At 52.8% G+C, this 13301-nt stretch overlaps 6 protein-coding genes across 6 annotated transcripts; 3 read left to right on the forward strand and 3 right to left on the reverse strand.

Moving 5' to 3' along the window:
* Positions 1–343: 343 nt before the first annotated feature.
* LYS4 (mitochondrial Homoaconitase) lies at positions 344–2911 on the forward strand (the record flags this gene model as incomplete). The annotated part of the gene is made up of 2 exons (XM_051472470.1): positions 344–394; positions 446–2911. The coding sequence occupies 2 exons, from the start codon at positions 344–346 to the stop codon at positions 2909–2911; spliced, it is 2517 nt and encodes an 838-aa protein (XP_051323935.1).
* Positions 2912–3090: 179 nt separating this feature from the next.
* J4E85_008245 (uncharacterized protein) lies at positions 3091–3951 on the reverse strand (the record flags this gene model as incomplete). Its single annotated transcript, XM_051472471.1, has 1 exon — positions 3091–3951. One exon carries the CDS (start codon positions 3949–3951, stop codon positions 3091–3093), a length of 861 nt encoding a protein of 286 aa, XP_051323936.1.
* Positions 3952–4380: 429 nt separating this feature from the next.
* On the reverse strand, positions 4381–4878 carry J4E85_008246 (uncharacterized protein; the record flags this gene model as incomplete). The annotated part of the gene is made up of 2 exons (XM_051472472.1): positions 4381–4656; positions 4720–4878. 2 exons carry the CDS (start codon positions 4876–4878, stop codon positions 4381–4383), a joined length of 435 nt encoding a protein of 144 aa, XP_051323937.1.
* Positions 4879–5243: 365 nt separating this feature from the next.
* On the reverse strand, positions 5244–5871 carry J4E85_008247 (uncharacterized protein; the record flags this gene model as incomplete). The annotated part of the gene is made up of 2 exons (XM_051472473.1): positions 5244–5804; positions 5860–5871. 2 exons carry the CDS (start codon positions 5869–5871, stop codon positions 5244–5246), a joined length of 573 nt encoding a protein of 190 aa, XP_051323938.1.
* Positions 5872–8920: 3049 nt separating this feature from the next.
* Positions 8921–9745, forward strand: J4E85_008248 (uncharacterized protein; the record flags this gene model as incomplete). The annotated part of the gene is made up of 2 exons (XM_051472474.1): positions 8921–9620; positions 9696–9745. 2 exons carry the CDS (start codon positions 8921–8923, stop codon positions 9743–9745), a joined length of 750 nt encoding a protein of 249 aa, XP_051323939.1.
* A 642-nt stretch (positions 9746–10387) lies between these two features.
* J4E85_008249 (uncharacterized protein) lies at positions 10388–12119 on the forward strand (the record flags this gene model as incomplete). The annotated part of the gene is made up of 4 exons (XM_051472475.1): positions 10388–11184; positions 11256–11559; positions 11628–11951; positions 12006–12119. The coding sequence occupies 4 exons, from the start codon at positions 10388–10390 to the stop codon at positions 12117–12119; spliced, it is 1539 nt and encodes a 512-aa protein (XP_051323940.1).
* Between the last annotated feature and the right edge of the window lie 1182 nt (positions 12120–13301).

The raw sequence follows: 13301 nt of genomic DNA on the forward strand, positions 1-13301 counted from the left end.
TCTTCTCACGTCGCGTCATACGGATGACTCCAATGCCAACCTCTTACCAAAAGTTGCTTCCGATCTCGGGCTAGCATGCAACACGCAGGCGTGGACATGGTGGCTCCCTCATGCAGAGTACTCAAATATAGTGCGCCCCGGATCCTACACGTCCCCGCGTGGGAGTTGTTAGCATTATGCGAAGTCATTGCAGGTTGTCCGGCTGCGCCCAATGGCAGGCGCCGCAAGTCCGCTGACGCCGGTTTCGGTGCGCGGGCGGGTCGCGAATTTTGGTCTGGGGATGCGCATCACGGCCGTCTGCTGCAAACACCACATTGCTGCCAGCTCAAGCACCACCACAGCAATGGCCATGTCGCTACGGGCAGCCCGGCTCCTGGGTCGCAGGCAACTAGCAGTATGTCGGGAATGTCGTCGCCGGCTATGTATCCTCTAATGTCAAATGCAGCCCCGGGCAAGTCTTGCTCTTCGTGCCGCCTCGCTTTCGCCTCGACCGTGTTTCGCACCCCGAACCTTTGCCACGACCGCCGCCCGTCGCGATGCCCATGATGTCTTTCCCTCGATGAAGGAGAGCCCGGCGGCCAGCTTCCTCTCCTCGCTCAACGAGACGCCCAAGACACCCCAGACCCTCACCGAGAAGATCGTGCAGCGACATGCCGTCGGAGTTGCGCAGGGCAAAGTCCTCAGGTCGGGCGACTACGTGACATTGCAGCCGCACAAATGCATGACACACGACAACTCGTGGCCTGTGGCGCTCAAGTTCATGGGCATCGGAGCCACCAAGATCAACGACCCCAACCAGATCGTCATGACGCTCGACCACGACGTACAGAACAAGACGGAAAAGAACTTGAAGAAGTACAGCCAGATCGAGGAATTCGCACAGAAGCAGGACGTCGTCTTCTACCCCGCTGGCAGAGGCATTGGCCACCAGATCATGGTAGAGGAGGGCTACGCCTGGCCGGGAACACTCGCGGTAGCTTCTGACAGCCACTCCAACATGTACGGCGGTATCGGATGCTTGGGTACACCTGTCGTGCGCACAGATGCGGCGAGTATCTGGGCAACGGGCAAAACCTGGTGGCAGATTCCGCCCGTGGCCAAAGTCACACTGAATGGCAAAATGCCCCAGGGTGTGACTGGAAAGGATGTCATCGTTGCTCTGGCTGGCCTCTTCAACAAGGACGAAGTGCTCAATCACGCCATCGAGTTCACCGGCACTGACGAGACCCTGGGCAGCATTCCCATCGACGATCGTCTCACTATCGCGAACATGACAACCGAATGGGGTGCGCTTACGGGTCTATTCCCTATCGACTCTACCCTGCACGGCTGGCTTCGCGCAAGGGCCACTCTGGCAGCTATGGGAGAAGGACAGGCCAAGGACCACCATCAACAACAGTTTGTCCACGAACGTATTGATAAGCTGTTCACTGCTACTGGTATCGTTGGTGAGAAGATGGGTCACATCTTCAAGCCTGCGTTGGCTGCGGACAAGGGAGCGGTATATGCCAAGGAGCTCTTCCTTGACCTGTCAACTCTGTCACCCTATGTCTCCGGTCCCAACTCCGTCAAGGTGGCCACCCCACTGCTCGAGCTCCAGAGCCAAAACATCCCCATCAATAAGGCTTACCTCGTATCCTGCACCAACTCCCGCGCTTCCGATATTGCTGCCGCTGCCAACGTCTTCAAGGATGCCGCCGTTCTGAATGGCGGTAAGATTCCCAAGATCCCTGACCATGTCAACTTCTACATTGCTGCCGCGTCAATTCCTGAACAGAAAGCCGCAGAAGAGGCTGGTGACTGGCAGGCGCTTTTGGAAGCTGGCGCGCAACCATTACCTTCCGGTTGCGGCCCCTGCATCGGACTTGGTACTGGTCTTCTCGAACCTGGTGAGGTTGGTATCAGTGCCAGTAATCGCAACTTCAAGGGTCGTATGGGTTCGCCTGACGCCAAGGCTTACCTTGCTAGCCCTGAAGTAGTTGCTGCAAGTGCCCTGTCGGGCATAATCTCTGGCCCGGGATGGTACGAGGCTCCTGAAGGCTACCAAGGTGTTCGACGTGGAGAAGGCGATGGTGTTCCTGAAGAAGAACGCATGATGACAATCGAGGACATGCTCGAGAAGGCCATCAAGGACGCTGAGGCTGCCATCGACACGTTCGGCAACGCTGAGCCCGAGACACAATCTGTCAACCCGCCCGCGGCACCAGGATCGGAAGCCGAGACGCTGACCGAGATCCTCCCCGGCTTCCCTGAGAAGATTAGCGGTGAGATTGTCTTCTGCGATGCAGACAACATTAACACCGACGGTATCTACCCGGGTAAATACACATACCAAGACGACGTTACCCGCGAGAAGATGGCGGAAGTGTGCATGGAGAACTACGACCCCAGCTTTGGGCAGATTGCTAAGGCCGGCGACGTACTCGTATCCGGTTTCAACTTCGGTTGCGGTAGCAGCCGTGAGCAGGCCGCAACTGCTATCCTGGCCAAGGGCATCCCGCTAGTCGTCTCTGGTAGCTTTGGTAACATCTTCAGCCGAAACAGCATCAACAATGCTTTGATGGGTGTCGAGGTACCCAAGCTAGCCAACCGTCTCCGCGAGGTTTTCTCTTCCAAGGATGCGACATCCTCACAACAGGCTATTAAGGAGCCTTCCAATAACAGCGAGTCGCTCGATTCGCCACCTCCCGCCGCTGCTGCTCAGCCAAGTCAAGCCAAGCAACTAACCCGCCGCACTGGCTGGACCCTGGAATGGGATGTTCGCAGGAGTACCGTCTCTGTACAAGAAGGACCAAATGGCGCCAAGTGGAACGTCAAGGTCGGCGAGCTGCCTCCCAATGTGCAAGAGATCATCGCTCTCGGTGGCTTAGAAAACTGGGTGAAGAAGGAGATTGGCAGCCCTCTCTCTTGAGTATGAAAGGGCTCAGTGATTAGCTTGTAACATTCATGTATACCCAATTGAAAACTTGCATAGACGGCGTTTGAGTATTTAGGTCTATTACATCAAGCAATACAGACTTCAATAGTACATGCTACCAACACAAATCCCGTGCATCGACCTGGAAGGTCTTGACCACACACCTATCCTCCTCACCTCATATAAACCGGCATACCCTTCTCCCACCCCTTCACCCTACAACAATGCCAAGTATCTGTCTCACTAACACCCTGCCCCCCACTGCTCTTCTGATCAATACTAGCATACACACTCCACCCCTCCTCCTCCAACAACTCGACCAACACAATCAACAACTCCCTCACCCGCATCGTCTCCTCCCCACTAGCCTGCCATGGATTGCCCCTGAGTTTGCACTCCCACACCCCTTGCTCTTTCAACCCAGACTCCAAGATACAATCCGCACCTACACGAGCCGGGAAGGGCTCGTACAACGAAGCAGGCGCGTCGATGAAGCGAAGGCGGTTCTGGCGACTGAATGCTATGACGCACCATTCGTGATGCACAGGAATTGGGTTCTGGAATCGGAAGAGTAAAGTATCTTTGTCCATTGCACTCTTACTAATATCGGTGTTGAGTGTCAAGAGCCAGCCTGATGCATGCAGTGTTGCTAGTACGCCGTTCATCAGGCGCCGGGCTTCAACGCCTTCTTTGCCGTAGCCGCGCCATGGGTAGCCGTTTAGTTTGAACTCGTGGCTGTTTGCGTAGAGCTGCTCTTTATTAATACCTAGCGGCCGGGTTGAGAGAATGGTGGCGCGATACTTGGAGATGATGGGCTCAGGGAAGCGCAGGAAGCGGAGGCGGTCTTCTTTATGGAGCGATAGCGATGCGAAGCGTGTTTGTACGGGATGAGTGGATGGGGGTTGTGATGGGGATGAGGAAGGTGCTGTGTAGGCGGGTGGTGGGGGTGCGAAGGATGAAGTGTCTTTGGTGGAATCGGTAGAGTCGCCTTTGGAATGCCCGGATGGGGACTTTCCACGGAGTTTGTCGAACATCTTGGGTTCGCGGGTGATGGTGTTGCGAGGTGGGAGGTAATCGAGAGAGGACTAGCGGGGTAACTGCGCGCCTTACTTTCCATTGTTGGTGCCTATTGCGCCTTCTACATCTAGGATACGTGACATGTCTGCATGCTGACTATACTGTCTTCGCCCATGTTCGGCACGAACAGGTGTGCAGATTACAATAGAAGAAGACAATCGACTCGAAAGATCTAGCATCAATGTACGCTTCAGGGTATTCGGTTTCCCTCATGATCGAGCTGGCAGTGCGATCATGCTCCGATGAGTCGGTCTTCACCCGAAAGATAATGTAGTTTCCCTATCGGTACCCCGACATTTCGAATGATTCCGTAAGCCGTCACGTTGTGGAAGAAGCTATCAAATCTGTTAGCAACCCAGTCATGTATTCAAGAGACTCAAGACCACTTACAAGTTCGGTAGAACAAACTCTTGCAAGTAAGTCAAGCCGTTCAATTCGAAATGCCACATGTTTGGCACGTCGATCGTGACGGGCATGTCTACTTTCCCAGCGAACGCCTCGGGTTGCGCCTTCTCGAAGCATTCCAAAGCCTGCTCAATCTGTGTGTATAGATCTTGGAAAGAGGCCGCGTCGAACCCGAACGTGGGTACTGCCATGCCACCAAGACGTTCAAGCGCTTTCGTCGCAGTGGTAACTTGGAAGAAGATTTGAAGTGAGAGTGGCTGCGAAAAGATTCTTTAGCTATTGCTTTCGTCTTCTAAGGGGGAGGTGAGCAAGATACTTACATGCATATCCGGTGCAAGTCTGGCACTGAGGACTTTCGAGTGCGGATATCCGTTCTCATCGCACCACTGTTCACCCTTCTTCAAAACCACCAAATGGTTCTGCATTGCTTTCCGCAGCGGGGGTACGCATAGTTCGTAGAGAGGAACGGTCGACGGCATGTTGATTGTGTTGTAGATTTACCTAGGTACCCTTGAAGCCATGTGGGAGAGGGGGACTTAAGTGTACCCGCATCACCGATCACTTGAGGCGTAGGCCCGCTCGTAGAATGTCCCGCATCGACCCGATGCTAAGGCCCGAGAAGCCGTTTCGCATTCTCGGTATAATCCAATGATGCGGTGTCAGTCACCGTTGTAGGCTGCCACGTTTTCAACGCCTGCCAGCCCTGGCGTCCTGTTCCATGCTCCATGCTGATTCCCACGTGGTGTGGCTTGCCTTCGGATCGACGGATCGTTACAACATATTCACAGAGATCTAGATTCATGAAGCGCATGACGCTGATGATGGGAATTGCCTCTATTGTCGGCTACAGACATCCATACGCGGAGGCCTCCCAGACTTTTGATAGTATCGCCCGCACCTTCTCCCCGATCTCGTCGTTCGTTGAGCCAGAGTTAGCTCGCTTTTGCTCCGCTTGCACTATCAGCAGCTTCTTCTGGAGATGATCCAACCCCTGCTTTACGACTATGCGGCCCACCACCTTGGATTCCTCACTGTCCAACACGAACCGGCCCACTTGAAACTTGCTGTCGCCTAACTCGACGCAACTTTCACTGTTGCCTTTCTTGATTTGGTTGTCGGTTGTCGCGTATTTTGCTTGTGCCGCGACGTAAAGTGTGCAAAGAACGTCCAGCTCATGCAAAAGAGCCATGGCGCGCATTGGGTCTGAAGAACATGTGCTGCACTCCATCATTGCACTATACAGGTTTGATAGCTTCTGATCGAGCTCCAGAACCTTCTCTAGTGTATTGTAGTCTACAGCGGGATCTTGTAGTTCGATGCCGATTGGGTTCTTGGGGAAGCATTCAGTGTTTGTCGATGATCTCCAACACATGCACTGCCTAGTCTGGTCGCTCGACAGAGGGCCCTGTATATGAAGTTAGCAAAATTGAAGTAATACACTTGGTTATTGAACGCCGTACCCTGATGTCCATATTAACAATTACAACAAATATAAGGTCGTTTAGGAAGAGGACGATTGACTTGCAAGATGGTACATATGGAGACATTCACCAAACGTGATGCTATTATCATGTATATCTTTCTCTCCTTTCCCTCCGTGCCAATGCTCCGATGCTCCTCCAATCGGATCATCACACGACGAGCGCGCAAACAAGAAGCAATGACTATTGTTTGGTTTCATGCGTAAAAACAGCCCTGCAGTAACAGAGAACGGGGGGTTCATTGATGAAACAGACACTCTATCCCGAGCTCAGATCGGCCCAGTTGTCTGTGGATCTCACGTAGGAGCGATCAGAGGACCTATCACGCACAGCATACCGCATGTAGTAATGCGGGGTATTGAAGCCAATCTTCCGGGCTATCGAAAACAATGCAGTAGTTGTGCGTGCGGGTTCTGCGGGAGATGGGCCCAGACATCCCCAAGCAGATCACCCGGACACTTCTTGCCGAATTTACCGTGCGAGGCGGTTGAGAAACACTGAAGCCAAGGCTTACATTGGACACGTGACGCAGAGCAACGAGACTTCTTTTGCGAAATCTTCTCTTCACGAGTATAGTAAGATGAATAGAGTGCGCCTTTGACTCAGACTGCGGTCTGGTCCTGGTTCGGGCTGGTCGTTGAGATGGTACTTTGGTTCACGGTATGATTGCGATAGCTTTGATGACAAGTACAATGAAGGAATGGTAAGATCGATATAGCTAGCAAAAAGACCTCGTAGTTCTCCGTGGGTCTATCTATTCAGAATCTTTATTTCATACGGGATCAAGATAACAGAATCCTTTCGCAAGAGCAAGTTTGTGTTTGGCGACCGGGTGCCAGCCTACTGAACCACGACGTCATGCACACTAAGTTCCAGCGCCGATCTCGGTCGGACCCACAACCCAAGACACGGAGTTCCCCGCGCGCAACGAACGCGCCACATTGAGGCCTTAGGGGGTTCAGTACTGTAAACTGCTGCGGCTGTCGCCCAGCCCAACGAAAAGGGGCGCAACGATTTCTCCAGTCCATACCTAGGTAAGGTTCATTCACTTTGACCCTTTATTCATTCACCCACTTTGACCACAGCCTCGATCGCGACCGGATACTTCCAACGCTTCCAGGCACAGAGACAATGAGTACCTAAAAATACGCCAGTGTTTCGGCATCTACCCGCCATCGAGAGCAGACGCTAACAAGCTCCATGCGCGACATCGTAATTGAGATGGGCAAGGAAGCTGTGATCAAATCCCCGTCCGTACTGTTGGTAGGGCCAAGATATATGCGCTGAACGAAGTTTGTTGTTCTCATTACCAGGGAGTGCCAGCCTTACCCGTTCGTAAGTTCGATCCCGAGGCTGCCCCCGACTACCGTTTCACAACCACTACCCGCGACGATTGAACTTGCGACTTATAACGATCGAATTACGTGTTAGAGGACTGGCGTCTCATGCTGGACCTTGCGTGAAGGAAAGGTCGGCGTAAACCAGATTGCGCGTTGGCAACCTTAGAAGTGTGAGGCTTGTCAGCACCGGACCGACTTGACCCTCACACAATACCGTATGCAGAACCGGTTGGCTGACACTAGCGAAGCAACAGCGTGTCCCGACCTTCCGCCGTCATGAGTATCCTGGTCGACTTACTCCAACGTTCATACAAGCATTGCGGAGTGGCGCCTCAGCTTATGGCTGGGGCTCTTCGACGTCATCGAAATGCTTCTCTATCAAGCCACAAGGGTTGTCTCGGCGATGAGTATGAAGTACGAATACGCAATCACAGGATTAGGTACGCCGTACAGGTACACTAGCCCAACTCCCCCTTAGTCGACTGTCCGTCGGCGTGCGATGATCGACGGAAACTCCCAGAAGCGAGGCTGAAGTGTCACTGTGTCAGCCACTTCAACGCGCACAGTCTATGTCTGTGCCCTTGATCTGCATAACAGATGAGGACCTGGCCCCGTCAGGCCTCAAGACAGGTCTGCTCCAACGGCGCTGCTTGTCCAGACAGGGTAGCAGAGACCTGACATGCGCTGGCTTTTACTTGCACGGCGTGCTATCGCGGAGACGGGACGTCAACATTGCATCACAGTTATTACCAGAAGATTCTTGGTGGCCGGACACAAATGCCGCTGTGAACGTTTGAAGACAGCTGCTCCGCCGTTCTAAGGCACCCACAGTCATAGCATGCGCACCGAATGCGAAAACTCAATTTCTGGGTTGTCGGTTCTCCTACGATGGTACGAAGTTTGTTCATACTTCTGGTCGACCATGGATCCCCAGGAGTGTACAATTACGATACCGGTTAATAGTAGTCCCCTGCCAATTTATCAAGCAAGTGAATGTCTACATCTGTATCAGATAGCATCACATAAGCTCGTGATTATCGCACTGTCAACATCACCACACTCTCGTTCCAAGTTTTTCACGTTCATCTGTTCAAGGTCAACTTTCAGCTTCTACACAACCGACGTATCTCTATTCTCTTCGCGAAGCTACCATCATGGATCCAGCGCGTCCGGGAACCCGCCGGCTGCGCAACTCTTGCGATATCTGCACTCTATCGAAGCTCAAATGCAGTCGCGAAAAGCCAGTCTGCCAACGTTGCGTAGACCGTGGCTGCCAACAAGACTGCAATTACAGCGTCGCACGCCGCCCGGGAAGGCGGCGTCAAACATCTATAGTCTCAGATGACGCCGGGTCGTATGGTCAGGATGCCAGTGCCAATGGGTTACGGAAAAGGCGTGGAACAGCACCGCTGACACCTTCTTCATCTTCCATGGACTCGCTCTTTTCGACAAAGAAGCGTCACGATTCGACACGGAACACCCCCCAGCAGATCTCGAGAGAAGCAAGCGACGGAGGGGACGGGCGTTTGCTTATGAAGTCTCCAGGGATGGACTTGATGGAGTCGTTCACCAACATACCCATGGAACTATCACACAGTGGCGACGGAGTTGACTTTGCACCTATGGACAGTCTTTCGCTATGGGAGTGGGGTGAGAGTGGAATCGACATCAATGCAACGAATAGCCATCACCCAGGCGCCATGTCGCAGATGTGGGACATGTCGTCAGGTCAGACCATGCTCAGTGGCATGGACTTCGAACTCAGTAACGATATCGGGGGACCAGGACAGGAGCCATCACCACCACTGAGCCATACGAGCCAGCAAAACTTTTTCCAGGATAACCAAACTTCTCTTATACCCCCAGCAGACTTCAGCAGAGATTCGAATTCCGCTTCTCCAGCTGCTTCAAATTTCATCTTCGACCTGTCCAAGGATGTGGATTGCAAATGCTCCACTCAAATCAGCCAGCTCATCTATTCTGTCAGTCTGCGGCGTGCGACAGCAGTTCCACTAGACGTTGTTTTCGCTGTGGAACAACAGCTCAGCCGGACCAAAGAAACAATCACCGCATGCGCGAACTGCTCTCTCGGCTCACCATACATGAGCATGATGCTTTGCACTGCCATGAGCTGGGTGATTGAGCATCTAGAAACTTACATGCGCGAGGCAACAGTCAACACGCCCAACGGCCAAATGACGTACCTGACAATCAGCGGCTTGACGCTGAGTAAAGACATGTCTCAGTCGTGTTCTGAGGCATTGGTCAAACTCCGCCTCAGACGAGTTGTGCAAACAGCACGAGAGTTGTCAATGTTCAACATGGAGACGAAGAGCACGCTTTTGGGAGGACTGCGGTCGGCGGCGGCCGAGACTGGAGCGGCAGCGCAACAGATGTTTGGTATGTTGGAAATGAGAGGTGCCTTTTAGACAAAGAAAAAGCTTGCGATTCAAGAGATGCCAGCACCACGTCTAGGAGAAGATAGATATGAGGAGTTCGATGGTAGCGCTGGTAGCACCTCGTGATATTTAGAGCAGATACTTCCAAATACCTTAACATCAAAGCTTTTATTATATTTGCATTACGGACTCTGATTGGCCTCCGAGCATGTGGTACTCGGTACATTTGCCTGACATTAACGCTTCGGTGATACAGATGCAATGTCCAGCTGACAGGTCAGCTTAGGCGCAAATGTGATAGACAGTAGACTGATGTAGGCGATATTCATCGCCTCGCAAGCGGCCGCCGGCTCAGGAACTGTTCGCTTTCGCATGATGTAAATCAAGACCCTTCCAAGTTTGGTTTCATATGGGAAAGAGTCTTCACTGCCCTTCAAGAGAGGTGCATTCGCGTAGAATCTCGGCACTTTGACTGATGTCTGTAGATATTGCTATACACCGAACCCTATAACCTGGGGAAATGCTCCGGGGTAATTGACATGCTTCACTGTCTATCACTTGAGCAGAGTCCACACGCACGTGGCTTTGACCCGAATCGCATACCTTGCCATCTTTTGTATCTTTCGCTGAAGAAAACAAGAGCTTGCAGGAATAACCAAACGGAATCAATCCTAGAGCTTACAAGCCATTCCAGCGCAACCACTCAAGGTATGCCAAATTACTTTCACTGCTGCCACGAATAGGGAGAAGGCTGATCAGATCTAACAGATGCAGCTTCGATATGGGCTATCCAATGTCTCTCTCAGCAAACAGTCAATATACGCCATTGTCGTAGCCTTCGCCGCCCTCTGGGTCGTGCAGAGCTTCATCCGAGCATGGTGGCGCCTCCGGCACATACCCAGCGCGCACTTCACCGCGCCATTCTCCTACTTCTGGATTGGACGCACCACATACAGTGGCCGTCAATACTGGATACTCCGCGACCTACACACCAAACACGGTCCTCTCGTGCGCGTCGGGCCCAACGAAGTCGTTACCGATGACCCCAACATCCTGCGCACCATCTCTGCAGCGCGCAACCATTACCCTCGCAGCGATTGGTACGAAGCTGGCCGATTCAACCCATATCATGGTAACTTGTTCACGACTACCGACCCGGCAGAGCATAAGAAGGCGAAAATGAGGTCCATGGCCGCATACAACGGGCGCGAAACTCAAGGTCTCGAGGGTTTGATCGACGACCAGGTCAAGACGCTTATCAGCGTTGTCCGAAACCGCTATGTGGTGTCTTCGCCAGGAAAGGGCCAGCCTCTGCTGGATCTAGCGGCCATCACGAAATACTTCACCATGGACGTCATCACACGGATGGGTTTCGGCAAAGCGGTTGGCTACCTCGAGGACGAAAAAGACCACTACGAATTCTTGGGCACAGTAGACGAGCTTTGGCCGAGGATGTCGACGGTGGCTGACATACGTTGGATCCGCAAGATTGCATTCTCGCCTTTCGTGCTCAGATTGGTCGGACCGAAGAGCAGCGACAAAAAGGGCTTCGGGGCACTGATGGGGTAAGTACCTGGCTGAAGTTGATTCAACTTACAGATTTCTGTTCTGGGCAACCTCACTGACTTTCGACCAGTTTCGCAGCTGATCAGGTCAGCCGTCGCTTTGCTGCACCCGATGGTGGTAAAAATCACAAGGACTTTCTGGCGAGTTTGATGGCTCGCGGCTTCACAGAGGAAGAGTGCCAATCCGAGGGCCTTTTTCTCCTACTCGCTGGAAGTGAGAGCACCGCTAACGCCATGCGCTCCATTCTCATACACACCATAAGCTCGCCCGCCGTGTATAATCGACTCTCTGCTGAGATCCGGGACGCGGTACGGACGGAGAAGGTGTCCTTCCCCATTACCTTGGAGCAGGGAAAGAAGTTGCCGTATCTGCAGGTATGTCTCATTGAGATCCCGCCCAAACGTGTTGATCTTGCCCGCTGACATATATCTCTTTTTTCCAGGCGGTCATCTACGAAGGCCTACGCATGCGCCCGGCCATCCTCGGCCTCTTCCCAAAACAAGTACCCGCAGGCGAATATCCAATCTTCCACGGAAAGATGCTTCCCCCAGGGACCGATGTATGCATGAACATGTCAGCCCTGCTGCGGTCAACAGATCTGTTCGGCGCCGACGCGGCCGTGTTCCGACCAGAACGCTTCATGGAGGTAGGCGACGAGAGACGCAGGCAGATGGAGCAGGACGTTGACATGTCGTTTGGCTACGGAGGCTGGGTATGCGCGGGCAAGAACATCGCTATGATGGACATGGTGAAGGTGGTCTTCGAGGTACGTTCGCAACGTGCGCGATGGTGTTGGTGTGACCGTCGCTAATCCTGGCAGATGCTTCGCGTGTTCGACTTGCAGCTTGTGCGTCCATTTGAGCCGTGCGATACGATCAGCTATGGCGTGTTCCTTGACAAGGGGTTGATGGTGAAGGTGTCAGAGAAGAAGTGACATGGAGACGTTCTGTGTTGACCGCTGGGGCAGGCGTGGCAGGCTCGGGGGCAGGCGGCTCGGAGGGCTGATTGGAGGATCTGGCGGGGCCATCACCCAATGAGGCAGTTCAGCCGACGGGCCTCATCTCAATGGAGTTTGCTTCTGCGAGAATATGGCTATAAGGCACCACTAAAAACCTGTCTTTGAACGATTTCCTGCTGCTGCACTATACCAATGCATGCAAAATCTTTAGGCTATCCGTCATCCTTTCTTGATAATTCCTTCACTCTCTCCAGCGATGCAAATATGACTAACGTTTCCCTTACGTCTTCTGTCACGAATGAACATGTTCACAACGCACTTTCCGTTATTGCCTTTCTTGAGATGCGCTTCGTCGTTTGCACATGTGAAGATAATGTCAGTGGAGTGCAAGCATCGTCGTTTACCCTTTTGATCGAAGCACTCAAGCATGTACCGGATGCACGTCGCGTGGGCCTACGGATTAGTGACGCATGCTGTTGCGAAGAGTGCAAGTAACATATGGTCAGCATAGAACTGTCCTGTGAAATTTCTGTACGATTATACGGTTGCGCGTAGCGACTCGAACGCACTTCAACGATCGAACAGCGACTGGGCGGCATGGTGGACACTTTAGAAGCATGTCACAGGAGCATGGAGTCCAACGCTGTTAATTACTGCATTTATTCGACTATCTAATTTCTTCCTTATCATCCTCCCTTGAGTACGATACAAGATGACTACCACGCTTGAGTGCGTTTCAACTTCAACGGCAAACCATCCTTGGGCTTGATAGCTGTAATACCAGCAGGTTGTGGCACATAGGTTTTATCTGCCATCTCAAACTCATAGCTACCCACAAAGGCGGAGATGAAAGCCCGTAACTCGACCTTTGCATAGCCCGCTCCAATGCACTTACGCGGTCCATGCAAGAAGGTCATGAAAGCGTAGTTGGTGTGTGCATTGCCATGATTGTTCGCTCGGCCGCTGTCTTCATCGATCCACCGACCCGGTTCAAAAGTATCGGCAGTCTCTCCGTAGAAAGACGCAAAGCGATTCATAGCCGCGGGAACAATCCACAGACGTGTTCCGGCTGGGATGCGGGTACCGACAACGGTAGTGTCTTCTACAGCGACGCGTGATGTGATCGGCGAGGTGGGCATGAGACGTAGCGTTTCGTTG

The sequence above is a fragment of the Alternaria conjuncta genome (assembly GCF_024043145.1).
Source record: "Alternaria conjuncta strain BMP 0040 chromosome Unknown scaffold_12, whole genome shotgun sequence".
Classification (NCBI taxonomy): Eukaryota; Fungi; Ascomycota; class Dothideomycetes; order Pleosporales; family Pleosporaceae; genus Alternaria; species Alternaria conjuncta.